The 14663-nt window shown below is 48.4% G+C and overlaps 1 protein-coding gene across 1 annotated transcript; it reads left to right on the plus strand.

Moving 5' to 3' along the window:
• The first annotated feature begins 265 nt into the window (after nucleotides 1–265).
• Nucleotides 266–10701, plus strand: LOC148220533 (uncharacterized). The gene is made up of 6 exons (XM_088155242.1): nucleotides 266–338; nucleotides 2320–2427; nucleotides 4267–4353; nucleotides 5256–5359; nucleotides 8489–8593; nucleotides 10607–10701. The coding sequence occupies exons 1-6, from the start codon at nucleotides 274–276 to the stop codon at nucleotides 10699–10701; spliced, it is 564 nt and encodes a 187-aa protein (XP_088011368.1). The 5' UTR covers nucleotides 266–273.
• The last annotated feature ends 3962 nt before the right edge of the window (nucleotides 10702–14663 follow it).

Consider the following 14663-nt stretch of genomic DNA (forward strand, 5'->3'; position numbering starts at 1 on the left):
TGGGGAAAAAATGGGGTTGGAATGGGGGGGAAAAATGGGATGAAAATGGGATAAAAATGGGATAAAAATGGGATAAAAATGGGGGAAAATGGGATTTAAAAAAGGCCAAAAATGGGAAAAATGGGATTGAAAAAGTCCTGGAATGGTGGAAAATGTGGAAAAACGGGGCAGGGAGAGCTGGGGAGGGTCCCAAATTTGGGGGGAATTTTGGGAATTTTTGGGAATTTTGAGGAATTTTGGGAATTTTTGGGAATTTCAGCCCGTTTGGTGGCCATGGCTCACGACAAAGAGCCCGAGGTGGCCCTGGAGGTGCTGAGGCTGCTGAAGGAGCTGGACAGGTAAAAAAAAAAATAAAAATTAAAAATAAAAATTGGGAATTTGGGATTGGGAAATTTGGGATTTGGGAAATTTGGGATTGGGAAATTTGGGATTTGGGGTGGGAAATTTGGGATTTGGGGTGGGAAATTTGGGATTGGGAAATCTGGGATTTAGGGGGGAAATTTGGGATTTGGGGTGGGAAATTTGGGATTGGGAAATCTGGGATTTAGGGGGGAAATTTGGGATTTGGGATTGGAAAATTTGGGATTGGGAAATTTGGGATTTGGGATTTGGGATTTGAGATTGGAAGATTTGGGATTTGGGAAATTTGGGATTTGGGGTCAGAAATTTGGGATTTGGGATTGGGGATTTGAGATTGGAAAATTGGAATTGGGAAATTCAGGAGTGGGAAATTTGGGATTTGGGAAATTTGGGATTGGGAAATTTGGGATTTGGGGTCAGAATTTGGGATTTGGGAAATTTGGGATTTGGGAAATTTGGGATTTGGGGTGGGAAAATTTGGGATTTGGGGTCAGAAAATCCAGGATTTCGGGGGGAAATTTAGGATTTGGGATTGGGAAATTTGGGATTTGGGATTGGGAAATTTGGGATTTGGGGTCGGAATTTGGGATTTGGGGGTCGGGAATTGGGAGCAGCAATTTGAGATTTTCGGGATTTAGGATCAGAAATTTGGGGTTTGGGATTTGGGATCAGGAATTTGGGAAGAGAAATTCAGGATTTGGGATCAGAAATTCAGGATTTGGGATCGGGAATTTGGGATCTGGGGGGTCCTGGGGGATCCCAAAATCCTGTAGGGGATTGAACAGAATTCCAGGTGGGGAAATTTTGGGGAAAATTTTTTGGGAATTTCAGGCTTTTGGAGCATCCCCAAAATTCCTTGGGATTTTCTGGAGTTCCATTTGGGATTTGGGATCGAGATTTCTTTTTTTTGGGGGGGGGGGGAATTTTATTTTCAATCCGGGTTTTTGGGTTTTTTTTTCCCAATAAAAAAAAATGAGGGAATTTGGGCGTGGCCCCTTTAAGAGCCAAATTCCTTTGGCTTCGTCCCAAATTTTGAGCTCAGAATTTCGGGAATTGGGAAAAAAAAAAAAAAATTTGGGAAGGAGGGGCTGGAATGGGGGTGGGGAGCCCCAAATTCCCGAATTTTGGGCTGGAATTTGGGACATTGGGGATGGGAAAAGTGGGGAATTGGGGATCCAGGAGTCCCAGAATTCCCAAAATTCCTGGAATTTTCAGGAATGTGGAGGAAAACTGGGTGGAAAAGGGGCAAAAAAAAAAAAGGGGAATTTGGGGCCAGAAATGCCAGGATTTTCAGATTTTTTAAATTTTTTTTTTTAAATTTGGGAATTTTGGAATGGGAAAAGTGGGAATTGGGGATCCAGGAATCCCAGAATTCCCAAAATTCCTGGGAATTCCCAAAATTCCTGGGAATTCCCAGGAACCTGGAGAAAAGCTGGGTGGAAAAGGGATTTGGGAACGGGGGGGAAAAATGAGAATTTGGAGCCCAGGAGTCACAAAAATCCGGGATTTTTTTGGGGAATTTGGGATTGAGGGAGTGGGAATTGGGGATCCAGGATCTCTGGAATTCCCAGAATTCCCAGAATTTTTGGGAATTGCCAAGAATCTGAAGGAAAATCCGTGGAAAATGGATTTGGGAACGGGGGGGAAAAATGAGAATTTGGAGCCCAGGAGTCACAAAAATCCGGGATTTTTTTTGGGAATTTGGGACTGGGGGGGTGGGAATTGGGGATCCAGGATCTCTGGAATTCCCAGAATTCCCAGAATTTTTGGGAATTGCCAAGAATCTGAAGGAAAATCGGGTGGAAAATGAATTTGGGAATGGAGAAAAAATGAGAATTTGGAGCTCAGGAGTCACAAAAATCCGGGATTTTTTTTGGGAATTTGGGACTGGGGGGGTGGGGATTGGGGATCCAGGATCTCTGGAATTCCCAGAATTCCCAGAATTCCCGAAATTCCCAGGAATGTGGAGGAGGGGCTGTCGGAGCAGGATTGTCAGAGCCTCTTCCCCGTGGTTTTCGTCTCCAGCCGCGCCCTGGCCTCGGCGGCCGGGGAGTTCCTGTTCCAGAGGTGACAAAAATCCGGGAATTCCAGCCCCAAAATCCGGGAATTTCTGCCCCAAAATCTGGGAATTCCTGCCCCAAAATCCGGGAATTCCTGCCCCAAAATCAGGGAATTCCTGCCCCAAAATCCGGGAATTCCAGCCCCAAAATCCGGGAATTCCTGCCCCAAAATCTGGGAATTCCTGCCCCAAAATCCGGGGAATTCCAGCCCCAAAATCCGGAAATTCCTGCCCCAAAATCCGGGAATTCCTGCCCCAAAATCCGGGAATTCCTGCCCCAAAATCCGGGAATTTCTGCCCCAAAATCTGGGAATTCCAGACTCAAAATTCTGGAATTTCTGCCCCAAAATGTGGGAATTTCTGTCCTAAAATCTGGGAATCCCTGCCCCAAAATTTGGGAATTCTGGCCCCAAAATGTGGGAATTTCAGGCCCAAAATCTGGGAATTCCTGTCCCAAAATTCTGGAATTTCTGCCCCAAAGTTTGGGACTTCCAGCCCCAAAATCCGGGGAATTTCTGCCCCAAAATCCGGGAATTCCAGCCCCAAAATCTGGGAATTTCTGCCCCAAATTCAGGAATTCCTGCCCCCCAAACCCTGGAAATTCCATCCCCAGACTCTGGAAAATTCCAAACCCTGAATTTTTGGGATTTCCCTCCCCCCTCCCCCAAATCCCAGAGGAATTTTCTGGGAATCGGCTCCGGGATCCTCCCAACATCTGGAAAATTTTCTCCTGCCAACATCTGGAATTTCCTCATCCCAAAAATTTCCTCATCCCGGGCCCTTCCCAATCCCTCGGGATTTTTTATTTTTATTTTTTTATTTTTTTTAATTTTTTCCATCCTATCCCTGTTTGTTTTCTTTGGGTTTTTTTTAAAATAATTCCCATTTTTTTTTCTCCCCCCCCATTTTTTTTTTCCGTTCTGGCTCTTCCCAAATTTCCCAAATTTCCCAAATTTCTCCCATTTTTCCTCCTCCCATCCCTATTTTCTTCTTTTTTTTTTTCCCTCATTATTTTATTTCATTTTCTCCCCATTTTTCCCATTTTTTTGCTTTTTCCCCTATTTTTTTTTCCATGTTTTTTTTCCCTTTTTTTCCCTTTTTTTCCCATTTTTCCCAATTTTTTCCTCCTTTTTTCCCGTTTTTCCATTTTTTGGGTGTTTTTTTTTTTTTTGTTTTCTCCCTTTTTTTTTCACCATTTCCCCATTTTTTCTCATTTTTACCTTTTTCCCATTTTCCTCATTTCTCCATTTCCCCATTTTCCCCTTTTTTTGTTTTTTTTTGATTTTTTTTTTATATTTTGGGTGTTTTTCCTCATTTTTCCCCTTTTTTTCCCATTTCCTCCCCTTTTTTTTTCCAATTCTCCTTTTTTTTACCCCCCCCATTTTTACTCATTTTTTCCCATTTTCCCATTTCCCCTTTTCCTACATTATTCCCATTTTTCCCCTTTTTTTGGGATTTTTTAAATTATTTTTTGGGTGTTTTCCTCATTTTTTCCCCATTTTTCCCCATTTTTTCCCATTTTTTTCCCATTTTTTTCCCATTTTTTTCCATTTTTCCCCCATTTTTTCCCATTTTTCCCATTTTTCCCCCATTTTTTCCCATTTTTTCCCCATTTTTTTCCCATTTTTTCCCATTTTTCCCCCATTTTTTCCCATTTTCCCCATTATTCCCATTTTTCCCCTTCTTTGGGGATTTTTTTTAATTTTTAAAATTTTTTTTCATTTTATTTTTGGGCTTTTTTTCCTCCTTTTTCCTCATTTTTCCCCCCTTTTTTTTCCCCATTTTTTCCCATTTTCATTTTTTTAAAATTTTTCTCATTTTTTCCCATTTTTCCCATTTTTTTCCAGGCTCCTGGATCCCCAAAAACACGGGAATGGGGCCGGGGACACCGGACTTTCCTCCTGCTGCTCGTGGATTTCTTCCTCAACTCCGAGGTTTGGGAATGGGGAAAAATTGGGAAAATTTCGGGAAAAATTTCGGAAAAATTCGGGAAAATTTCGGGAAAATTTGGGGAAAAATTCGGGAAAATTTGGGGAGAAGTTTGGGAAAATTCGGGAAAATTTTGGGAAATTTTTGGGAAAGTTCAGGGAAAATTTTGGGAAAATTCAGGAAAATTTTGGGAAATTTTGGGAAAGTTCAGGGAAAATTTGGTGAAAATTTCAGAAAAAAAAATTCAGGAAAAATGTGGGAAAATTGGGGAAACTTTGGGAAAAATTGGGAAAAATTTGGGAAAATTTGGGGAGAAGTTTGGGAAAAATTCGGGAAAATTTTGGGAAAGTTTTTGGGAAAATTTGGAAAATTTTAGGGAAAATTTCAGGAAAAATTCGGGGAAAATTTGGGAGAAGTACGGGAAAATTCGGGAAAATTTTGGGAAATTTTTGGGAAAGTTCAAGGAAAATTTGGTGAAAATTAAAATTGGGGAAAAATTCGGGGAAAATTTTGGGAAAATTTTTGGGAAATTTTTGGGGAAAATTTGGGAAAATTTTGAGGAACTTGGAAAGAATTTCGAGGCTTTTTCAAGGAATTTTTGGGGATTTTTTTGGGGAATTCTGATGAATTTTTTGGGGAATTCTGCTGAATTTTTTGGGAATCTTGGGATTTTTTTGGGAATTCTGGGAATTCCTGACCCCCAATTCCCCAATCCCGTGGGTTTGGATGAGAATTTTGAGGGAATTTTCCCATTTTTTTATCTCAATTCCCTCCCAATTTCCTCCTTTTTTTTTCCAGGAATTCCGGGATTTTTTTGGGGGTGGAAATCCTGGAATTTTGGGGATTTTTGGGAATTTGGGGAATTTTGGGAATTCTGATCCCAGATTTTTCCCTCCCCCCCCCCCAGCTGCACGAGCACGGCGCTTACCTGGTGGATTCGCTGTGGGATTGCGCCGGGAGCCGCCTGCGGGACTGGGACACGGCCACCGCCCTGCTGCTGGGAACTGGTTTGTACTGGTTTATACTGGGATGGGGACTGGGATGGGACTGGGATGGGACTGGGTTATACTGGGACACGGCCACCGCCCTGCTGCTGGGAACTGGTCTGGACTGGTTTATACTGGGTTATACTGGTTTATACTGGGATGGGACTGGGATGGGACTGGGACACGGCCACCGCCCTGCTGCTGGGAACTGGTCTGGACTGGTTTATACTGGGATGGGACTGGGATGGGACTGGGATGGGACTGGGATGGGACTGGGATGGACTGGGTTATACTGGGACACGGCCACCGCCCTGCTGCTGGGGAACTGGTCTGGACTGGTTTTATACTGGGTTATACTGGGATGGGACTGGGATGGGGACTGGGACACGGCCACGGCCCTGCTGCTGGGAACTGGTTTGTACTGGTTTATACTGGTTTATACTGGGTTAGACTGGGATGGGACTGGGATGGGACTGGGACACGGCCACGGCCCTGCTGCTGGGAACTGGTTTGTACTGGGTTATACTGGTTTATACTGGGATGGGACTGGGATGGGACTGGGACACGGCCACGGCCCTGCTGCTGGGAACTGGTTTGTACTGGTTTATACTGGGATGGACTGGGATGGGACTGGGATGGGACTGGGGATAGACTGGGATGGGACTGGGATGGGGACTGGGATGGGACTGGGATGGGGACTGGGACACGGCCACCGCCCTGCTGCTGGGAACTGGTCTGTACTGGTTTATACTGGGATGGGGACTGGGATGGGACTGGGGTTATACTGGGATAGACTGGGACACGGCCACGGCCCTGCTGCTGGGAACTGGTCTGTACTGGTTTATACTGGGTTTATACTGGGATAGACTGGGATGGGACTGGGATAGACTGGGATGGGACACGGCCACCGCCCTGCTGCTGGGAACTGGTCTGGACTGGTTTATACTGGGATGGACTGGGATGGACTGGGATGGGACTGGGATGGGACTGGGACACGGCCACCGCCCTGCTGCCTGGGAACTGGTCTGGACCTGGTTTATACTGGGTTATACTGGGATGGGGACTGGGATGGGACTGGGATGGGACTGGGATGGGACTGGGTTATACTGGGATGGGACTGGGATGGGACTGGGGACACCGGCCACCGCCCTGCTGCTGGGAACTGGTTCATACTGGTTTATACTGGGTTATACTGGGATGGGACTGGGATAGACTGGGACACGGCCACCGCCCTGCTGCTGGGAACTGGTTCATACTGGTTTATACTGGGTTATACTGGGATGGGATTGGGTTATACTGGGATACACTGGGACACGGCCCACCGCCCTGCTGCTGGGAACTGGTTTGGACTGGGTTATACTGGGATGGGACTGGGATAGACTGGGACACGGCCACCGCCCTGCTGCTGGGAACTGGTCTGGACTGGTTTATACTGGGATGGGACTGGGATGGGACTGGGGTTATACTGGGACACGGCCACGACCCTGCTGCTGGGAACTGGTCTGGACTGGTTTATACTGGGTTATACTGGGATGGGACTGGGTTATACTGGGACACGGGCCACCGCCCTGCTGCTGGGAACTGGTCTGGACTGGTTTATACTGGTTTATACTGGGATGGGACTGGGATGGGACTGGGATGGGACTGGGACACGGCCACCGCCCTGCTGCTGGGAACTGGTTCGTACTGGTTTATACTGGTTTATACTGGGATGGGACTGGGTTATACTGGGACACGGCCACCGCCCTGCTGCTGGGAACTGGTCTGGACTGGTTTATACTGGGATGGACTGGGATGGACTGGGATGGGACTGGGACACGGCCACGGCCCTGCTGCTGGGAACTGGTTTGGACTGGTTTATACTGGGATGGACTGGGATGGGACTGGGTTATACTGGGATGGGACTGGGATGGGACTGGGACACTGGCCACCGCCCTGCTGCTGGGAACTGGTCTGGACTGGTTTATACTGGGATGGACTGGGATGGGACTGGGTTATACTGGGACACGGCCACCGCCCTGCTGCTGGAACTGGTCTGGACTGGTTTATACTGGGTTATACTGGGATGGGACTGGGATGGGACTGGGTTATACTGGGACACGGCCACCGCCCTGCTGCTGGGAACTGGTCTGGACTGGTTTTATACTGGTTTATACTGGGATGGGGACTGGGATGGGACTGGGACACCGGCCACGGCCCTGCTGCTGGGAACTGGTTTGTACTGGTTTATACTGGGATGGACTGGGATGGGACTGGGTTATACTGGGACACCGGCCACGGCCCTGCTGCTGGGAACTGGTCTGGACTGGTTTATACTGGTTTATACTGGGATGGGACTGGGATGGGACTGGGACACGGCCCTGCTGCTGGGAACTGGTCTGTACTGGTTTGTACTGAGTTATACTGGGATGGGACTGGGATGGGACTGGGATGGGACTGGGATGGGACTGGGATGGGACTGGGACACGGCCACCGCCCTGCTGCTGGGAACTGGTCTGGACTGGTTTATACTGGTTTATACTGGGATGGGACTGGGATGGGACTGGGATGGGACTGGGACACGGCCACGGCCCTGCTGCTGGGAACTGGTCTGGACTGGTTATACTGGGTTATACTGGGATAGGACTGGGATAGACTGGGACACGGCCACGGCCCTGCTGCTGGGAACTGGTCTGGACTGGTTTGTACTGGGGTGGGACTGGGTTATACTGGGATGGGACTGGGCTATACTGGGTTATACTGGGTTATACTGGGTTATACTGGGCTATACTGGGCTATACTGGGTTATACTGGGTTATACTGGGTTATACTGGGTTATACTGGGCTATACTGGGCTATACTGGGTTATACTGGGTTATACTGGGTTATACTGGGTTATACTGGGCTATACTGGGTTATACTGGGTTATACTGGGGCTATACTGGGTTATACTGGGCTATACTGGGCTATACTGGGCTATACTGGGTTATACTGGGCTATACTGGGCTATACTGGGCCTATACTGGGTTATACTGGGCTATACTGGGCTATACTGGGCTATACTGGGCTATACTGGGCTATACTGGGCTATACTGGGCTATACTGGGCTATACTGGGTTATACTGGGGTTATACCGGTCCGTACTGGTCCATACTGGTCCGTACTGGTGTGGCAGGGCTGCAGTTCCGGCAGGAGCAGGCCCTGGTGGAGATCCTGAGCTCCAGCGGCCCTCCGCGTCTGCCGGGGCCACCCCCCCGTGGGGACGGCCCTGGGCAGGAAGGTCTGGGAGTCTGGGGATTTTTGGGAATTTTTTGGGAATTTTTGGGAATTTTTGGGGATTCCTGGGAAGGTTGGGGGATGCCTGGGAATTTTTTTTGGGGGATTTTTGGGGGGATTTTTGGGGATTTTTTGGGGATTTTTGGGGATTTTTTGGGGATTCCTGGGAAGGTTGGGGGATGCCTGGGAATTTTTGGGGGATTTTTGGGGGGTTTTTGGGGTTTTTTGGGGGTTTTTTGGGGGTTTTTTGGGGATTTTTTGGGGGGATTTTTTTGGATTTTTGGGGGGTTTTTTTGGGGATTTTTGGGGATTTTCGGGGGGGTTTTGGGGGATTTTTTGGGGATTTTTTTGGGGATTTTTTGGGGATTTTTGGGAATTTTTGGGGATTCCTGGGAAGGTTGGGGGATGCCTGGGAATTTTTTGGGGGATTTTTTGGGGTTTTGGAGGATTTTTTGGGCATTTTTGGGGGGGGTTTTTGGGGATTTTTGGGGATTTTTTGGGGATTTTTTGGGATTTTTTGGGGATTTTTGGGGATTTTTTGGGGATTTTTTGGGGATTTTTTGGGGGGTTTTTGGGGATTTTTGGGGATTTTGGGGGATTTTTTTGGGGATTTTTGGGGGATTTTTTGGGATTTTGGGGGGATTTTTGGGGATTTTTTGGGGATTTTTGGGGATTTTGGGGGATTTTTTGGGGATTTTTGGGAATTTTTGGGAATTTTTTGGGGATTCCTGGGAAGGTTGGGGGATGCCTGGGAATTTTTTGGGGATTTTGGGGGGGGTTTTTTGGGATTTTTGGGGGGTTTTTTGGGATTTTTTGGGGAATTTTTTGGGATTTTTTGGGGGTTTTATGGGGATTTTTTGGGATTTTTTTGGGGATTTTTGGCGGATTTTGGGGGGATTTTTTGGGGATTTTTGGGGATTCTTGGGAATTTTTTGGGGATTCCTGGGAAGGTTGGGGGATGCCTGGGAATTTTTTGGGGTTTTTTTTGGGGATTTTTGGGGGGTTTTTTGGGGGATTTTTGGGAATTTTGGGAATTTTTGGGGATTCCTGGGAAGGTTGGGGGGATGCCTGGGAATTTTTGGGGGGTTTTTGGGGGTTTTATGGGGATTTTTTTGGGATTTTTTGGGGATTTTTTGGGGATTTTTTGGGGGGATTTTTTTGGATTTTTGGGGGATTTTTGGGGACTTTTTTTGGGTTTTTTTGGGGACTTTTTTGGGATTTTTGGGGGGATATTTTTGGGAAGGTTTTGGGGTTTTTAAAAAATTTTGGGGGGATTTTTGTGAGGGATTTTTTGGGATTTTTTTCGGGATGTTTTCGGGATTATTTTGGGATTTTTAAAAAATTTTTGGGGGGAATTTTGGGGGATTTTATTCTATTTTTTTATTTTATTTTATTTCATTTATTTTATTTTATTTTATATTCTATTTATTTTTATTTATTTTATGTTATTTTATTTTGTTATTTTTATTTTATTTTTGTTTTATGTTATTTTATTTTATTTTATTTATTTTATTTTATTTATTTAATTTTTATATTTTATTTCATTTTATTTTTATTTTATTTTATTTTATTTTTGAATTTATTTCATTTTTATTTTATATTTTATCTTATTTTATTTTGTTATTTTTATTTTATGTTATTTTATGTTATTTTATTTTATTTAATTTAATTTTATTTTATTTTATTTCATGTTTATTTTACTTTATTTTTTCTTCATTTTACTTTTATTTTTATTTTATTTTTATTTTACTTTATTTCATTTCATTTTATTTTGCTTTATTTTACTGTATTTTATTTTATATTTCATTTTATTTTTATTTTATTTTAACTTTATTTTATTTCATGTTTATTTTATTTTATTTTAATTTTTTATTGTTATTTTAGTTTATGTTATTTTATTTATTTTATTTTATTTTATATTTTATTTTATATTTTATTTATTTTATTTTATTTTATTTATTTTTATTTATTTTATTTTATTTGATATTTTATTTTCTTTATTTTCTTTCCTTCCCAGGTGCGTCCCCGGGAGCTGCGGGAGCAGCGCGAGGAGAAATCGCGGCTGAGCCGGAGCCTCCTCCCCGGTGCTGCCCCAGCTCCTGCAGAAAGTGAGCAATCCTGGGAATCCCGGGAATCCCGGGAAATTTGGGAATTCTGGGAAATTTGGGAATTCCGGGAAATTTGGGAATTCTGGGAAATTTGGGAATTCCGGGAAATTTGAGATTTTTTAGGGGGATTTTTTGGCCGATTTCAGCCGTTTTTCTCCTGAATTTCTCCCCGAAATTCCCCTTTTTCCTCCCCAAATTCCAAATTTTTTTTTCCCCTTGAAAATTCTGAATTTTAACCCCCCCAAAAATTCCCATTTCCCCCCCAAACTCCTGAATTTTCCCCCCAATATTCCCAAATTTTCCCCCTCATTCCCAGTTTCCCCCCAGTATTCCCAGTTTCCCCCTCATTCCCAGTTCTCGGCCGAGCCCGAGGCGGTGGCGGCGCTGCTGGAGCTGCTGGGGGAGCTGGAGCTGGGAATGCTCCGGACGGCGCGCATGGACAAGGTGACACACCAGTATGGACCAGTACAGACCAGTATGGACCAGTACAGACCAGTATAGACCAGTATAGACCAGTATAGACCAGTACGGACCAGTATAGACCAGTATAGACCAGTATGGACCAGTATAGACCAGTATGGACCAGTATGGACCAGTATGGACCAGTATAGACCAGTATAGACCAGGACAGACCAGTATAGACCAGTATAGACCAGTATGGACCAGTATAGACCAGTATAGACCAGTATAGACCAGTATAGACCAGTATGGACCAGTATAGACCAGTATGGACCAGTATAGACCAGGACAGACCAGTATAGACCCAGTACAGACCAGTACTGACCAGTGTAGACCAGTATAGACCAGTACGGACCAGTATAGACCAGTATGGACCAGTATAGACCAGTATAGACCAGTCCCATCCCAGTCCATCCCAGTCCATCCCAGTCCATTCCCAGTCCCATCCCAATCCCATCCCTGTGCATCCCCAGTCCCATCCCAGTCCCATCCCAGTCCCATCCCAGTCCATCCCAGTCCCATCCCAGTCCATCCCAGTCCATCCCAGTCCCATCCCAGTCCATCCCAGTCCATCCCAGTCCATCCCAATCCCATCCCAGTCCATCCCAGTCCCATCCCAGTCCATCCCAGTCCATCCCAGTGTCCATTCCCAGTTCCTGGAGCAGATTCTGCAGCGGATCCAGGACCTTTTCCAGCAGCATTCCCAGTGCTCCCAGTGCTCCCAGTCCATCCCAGTCCATCCCCAATCCCCATCCCAGGTCCATCCCAATCCCATCCCCAGTCCATCCCAGTCCCATCCCAATCCCATCCCAGTCCATCCCAGTCCATCCCAGTCCATCCCAATCCCATCCCAGTCCATCCCAGTCCCATCCCAGTCCATCCCAGTCCATCCCAGTGTCCATTCCCAGTTCCTGGAGCAGATTCTGCAGCGGATCCAGGACCTTTTCCAGCAGCATTCCCAGTGCTCCCAGTGCTCCCAGTCCATCCCAGTCCATCCCAATCCCATCCCAGTCCATCCCAATCCCATCCCAGTCCATCCCAGTCCATCCCAGTCCATCCCAATCCCATCCCAGTCCATCCCAGTCCCATCCCAGTCCATCCCAGTCCATCCCAGTGTCCATTCCAGTTCCTGGAGCAGATTCTGCAGCGGATCCAGGACCTTTTCCAGCAGCATTCCCAGTGCTCCCAGTGCTCCCAGTCCATCCCAGTCCATCCCAATCCCATCCCAGTCCATCCCAATCCCATCCCAGTCCCATCCCAGTCCATCCCAGTCCATCCCAGTCCATCCCAGTGTCCATTCCCAGTTCCTGGAGCAGATTCTGCAGCGGATCCAGGACCTTTTCCAGCAGCATTCCCAGTGCTCCCAGTGCTCCCAGTCCATCCCAGTCCATCCCAATCCCATCCCAGTCCATCCCAATCCCATCCCAGTCCATCCCAGTCCCATCCCAATCCCATCCCAGTCCATCCCAATCCCATCCCAGTCCATCCCAGTCCATCCCAGTGTCCATTCCCAGTTCCTGGAGCAGATTCTGCAGCGGATCCAGGACCTTTTCCAGCAGCATTCCCAGTGCTCCCAGTGCTCCCAGTCCCATCCCAGTCCATCCCAGTCCCATCCCAATCCCATCCCAGTCCATCCCAGTCCATCCAGTGTCCCATTCCCAGTTCCTGGAGCAGATTCTGCAGCGGATCCAGGACCTTTTCCAGCAGCATTCCCAGTGCTCCCAGTGCTCCCAGTCCATCCCAGTCCATCCCAATCCCATCCCAGTCCCATCCCAGTCCATCCCAGTCCATCCCAGTCCATCCCAGTCCATCCCAGTGTCCATTCCCAGTTCCTGGAGCAGATTCTGCAGCGGATCCAGGACCTTTTCCAGCAGCATTCCCAGTGCTCCCAGTGCTCCCAGTCCATCCCAGTCCATCCCAATCCCATCCCAGTCCATCCCAATCCCATCCCAGTCCATCCCAGTCCATCCCAGTGTCCATTCCCAGTTCCTGGAGCAGATTCTGCAGCGGATCCAGGACCTTTTCCAGCAGCATTCCGAGCCTGTCCCGGTGCTCTCGGCGGCCTCGCGGGCCCTGGGGGCTCTGTGTGACCCCGAGCTGTCCCTGCACGGCCCTCGGGGACATCGCCCGCAGCCGCCTGGGGGACAGCCTGGGGGACAGGTGCCAGCTGCAGGTGACAGAGCTGCTCCAGGTGAGTGGGGACATTGGGGACACTGGGGACACTCTGGGGGACAGGTGCCAGCTGCAGGTGACAGAGCTGCTCCAGGTGAGTGGGGACATTGGGGGACACTGGGGACACTCTGGGGGACAGGTGCCAGCTGCAGGTGACAGAGCTGGCTCCAGGTGAGTGGGGACACCCTGGGGCCATTGGGGACATTGGGGACATTGGGGACATGGGGGACAGCCTGGGGGACAGGTGCCAGCTGCAGGTGACAGAGCTGCTCCAGGTGAGTGGGGACATTGGGGGGATTGGGGACACTGGGGACATTGGAAGGGTTGGGGGCATTGGGGGGATTGGGGACACTGTGGGGGGACAGGTGACAGAGCTGCTCCAGGTGAGTGGGGACACTGGGGACAGTGAGGGGGTTGGGGACATTGGGGACACCATGGGGGACAGGTGACCGAGCTGCTCCAGGTGAGGTGGGGACACCCTGGGGACATTGGGGACACCATGGGGGACAGGTGACCGAGCTGCTCCAGGTGAGTGGGGACACCCTGGGGGACATTGGGGACACATTGGGGGACATTGGGGACACTGTGGGGGACAGGTGCCAGCTGCAGGTGACAGAGCTTGCTCCAGGTGAAGTGGGGACATTGGGGGGATTGGGGACATTGGGGACACCATGGGGGACAGGTGACAGAGCTGCTCCAGGTGAGTGGGGACACCTTGGGGACATTGGAGACACTCTGGGGACATTGGGGACACTCTGGGGGGACAGGTGCCAGCTGCAGGTGACAGAGCTGCTCCAGGTGAGTGGGGACACCCAGGGACGTTCTGGGGACATTTTTGGGGGGGATTTGGGGACGTTCTGTGGTTTGGGGACACTCGTGGGACGGCCTTGGGGGACATTTGGTGACATTGGGGTGTCCCTGTCCCCTGCCAGGCCGAGTCCCCAGACGAGGAGGACATTTATGGGCTGGCGGGCCACCCCTGAGGAGACTCTCGGCGCCTGTTCCAGTGAGACTGGGGACATTTGGGGACATTGGGGACATTGGGGGACACTGGGGACACTGGGGACATTTGGGGGACATTGGGGACATTGGGGACATTTGGGGACATTGGGGACATTGGGGACATTGGGGACATTTGGGGACATTGGGGGACATTGGGGACATTGGGGGACATTGGGGGACACTGGGGACATTGGCGGACGCTGGGGGGGATTGGGGAACTGGGGACACTGGGGGGGGATTGGGGACACTGGGGACATTGGGGGGACACTGGGGAGATTGGGGGGATTGGGGACACTGGGGGACATTGGGGACATTGGGGGACACTGGGGACAC

Source organism: Sturnus vulgaris, chromosome 36 (genome assembly GCF_052056855.1).
Source record: "Sturnus vulgaris isolate bStuVul1 chromosome 36, bStuVul1.hap1, whole genome shotgun sequence".
Classification (NCBI taxonomy): Eukaryota; Metazoa; Chordata; class Aves; order Passeriformes; family Sturnidae; genus Sturnus; species Sturnus vulgaris.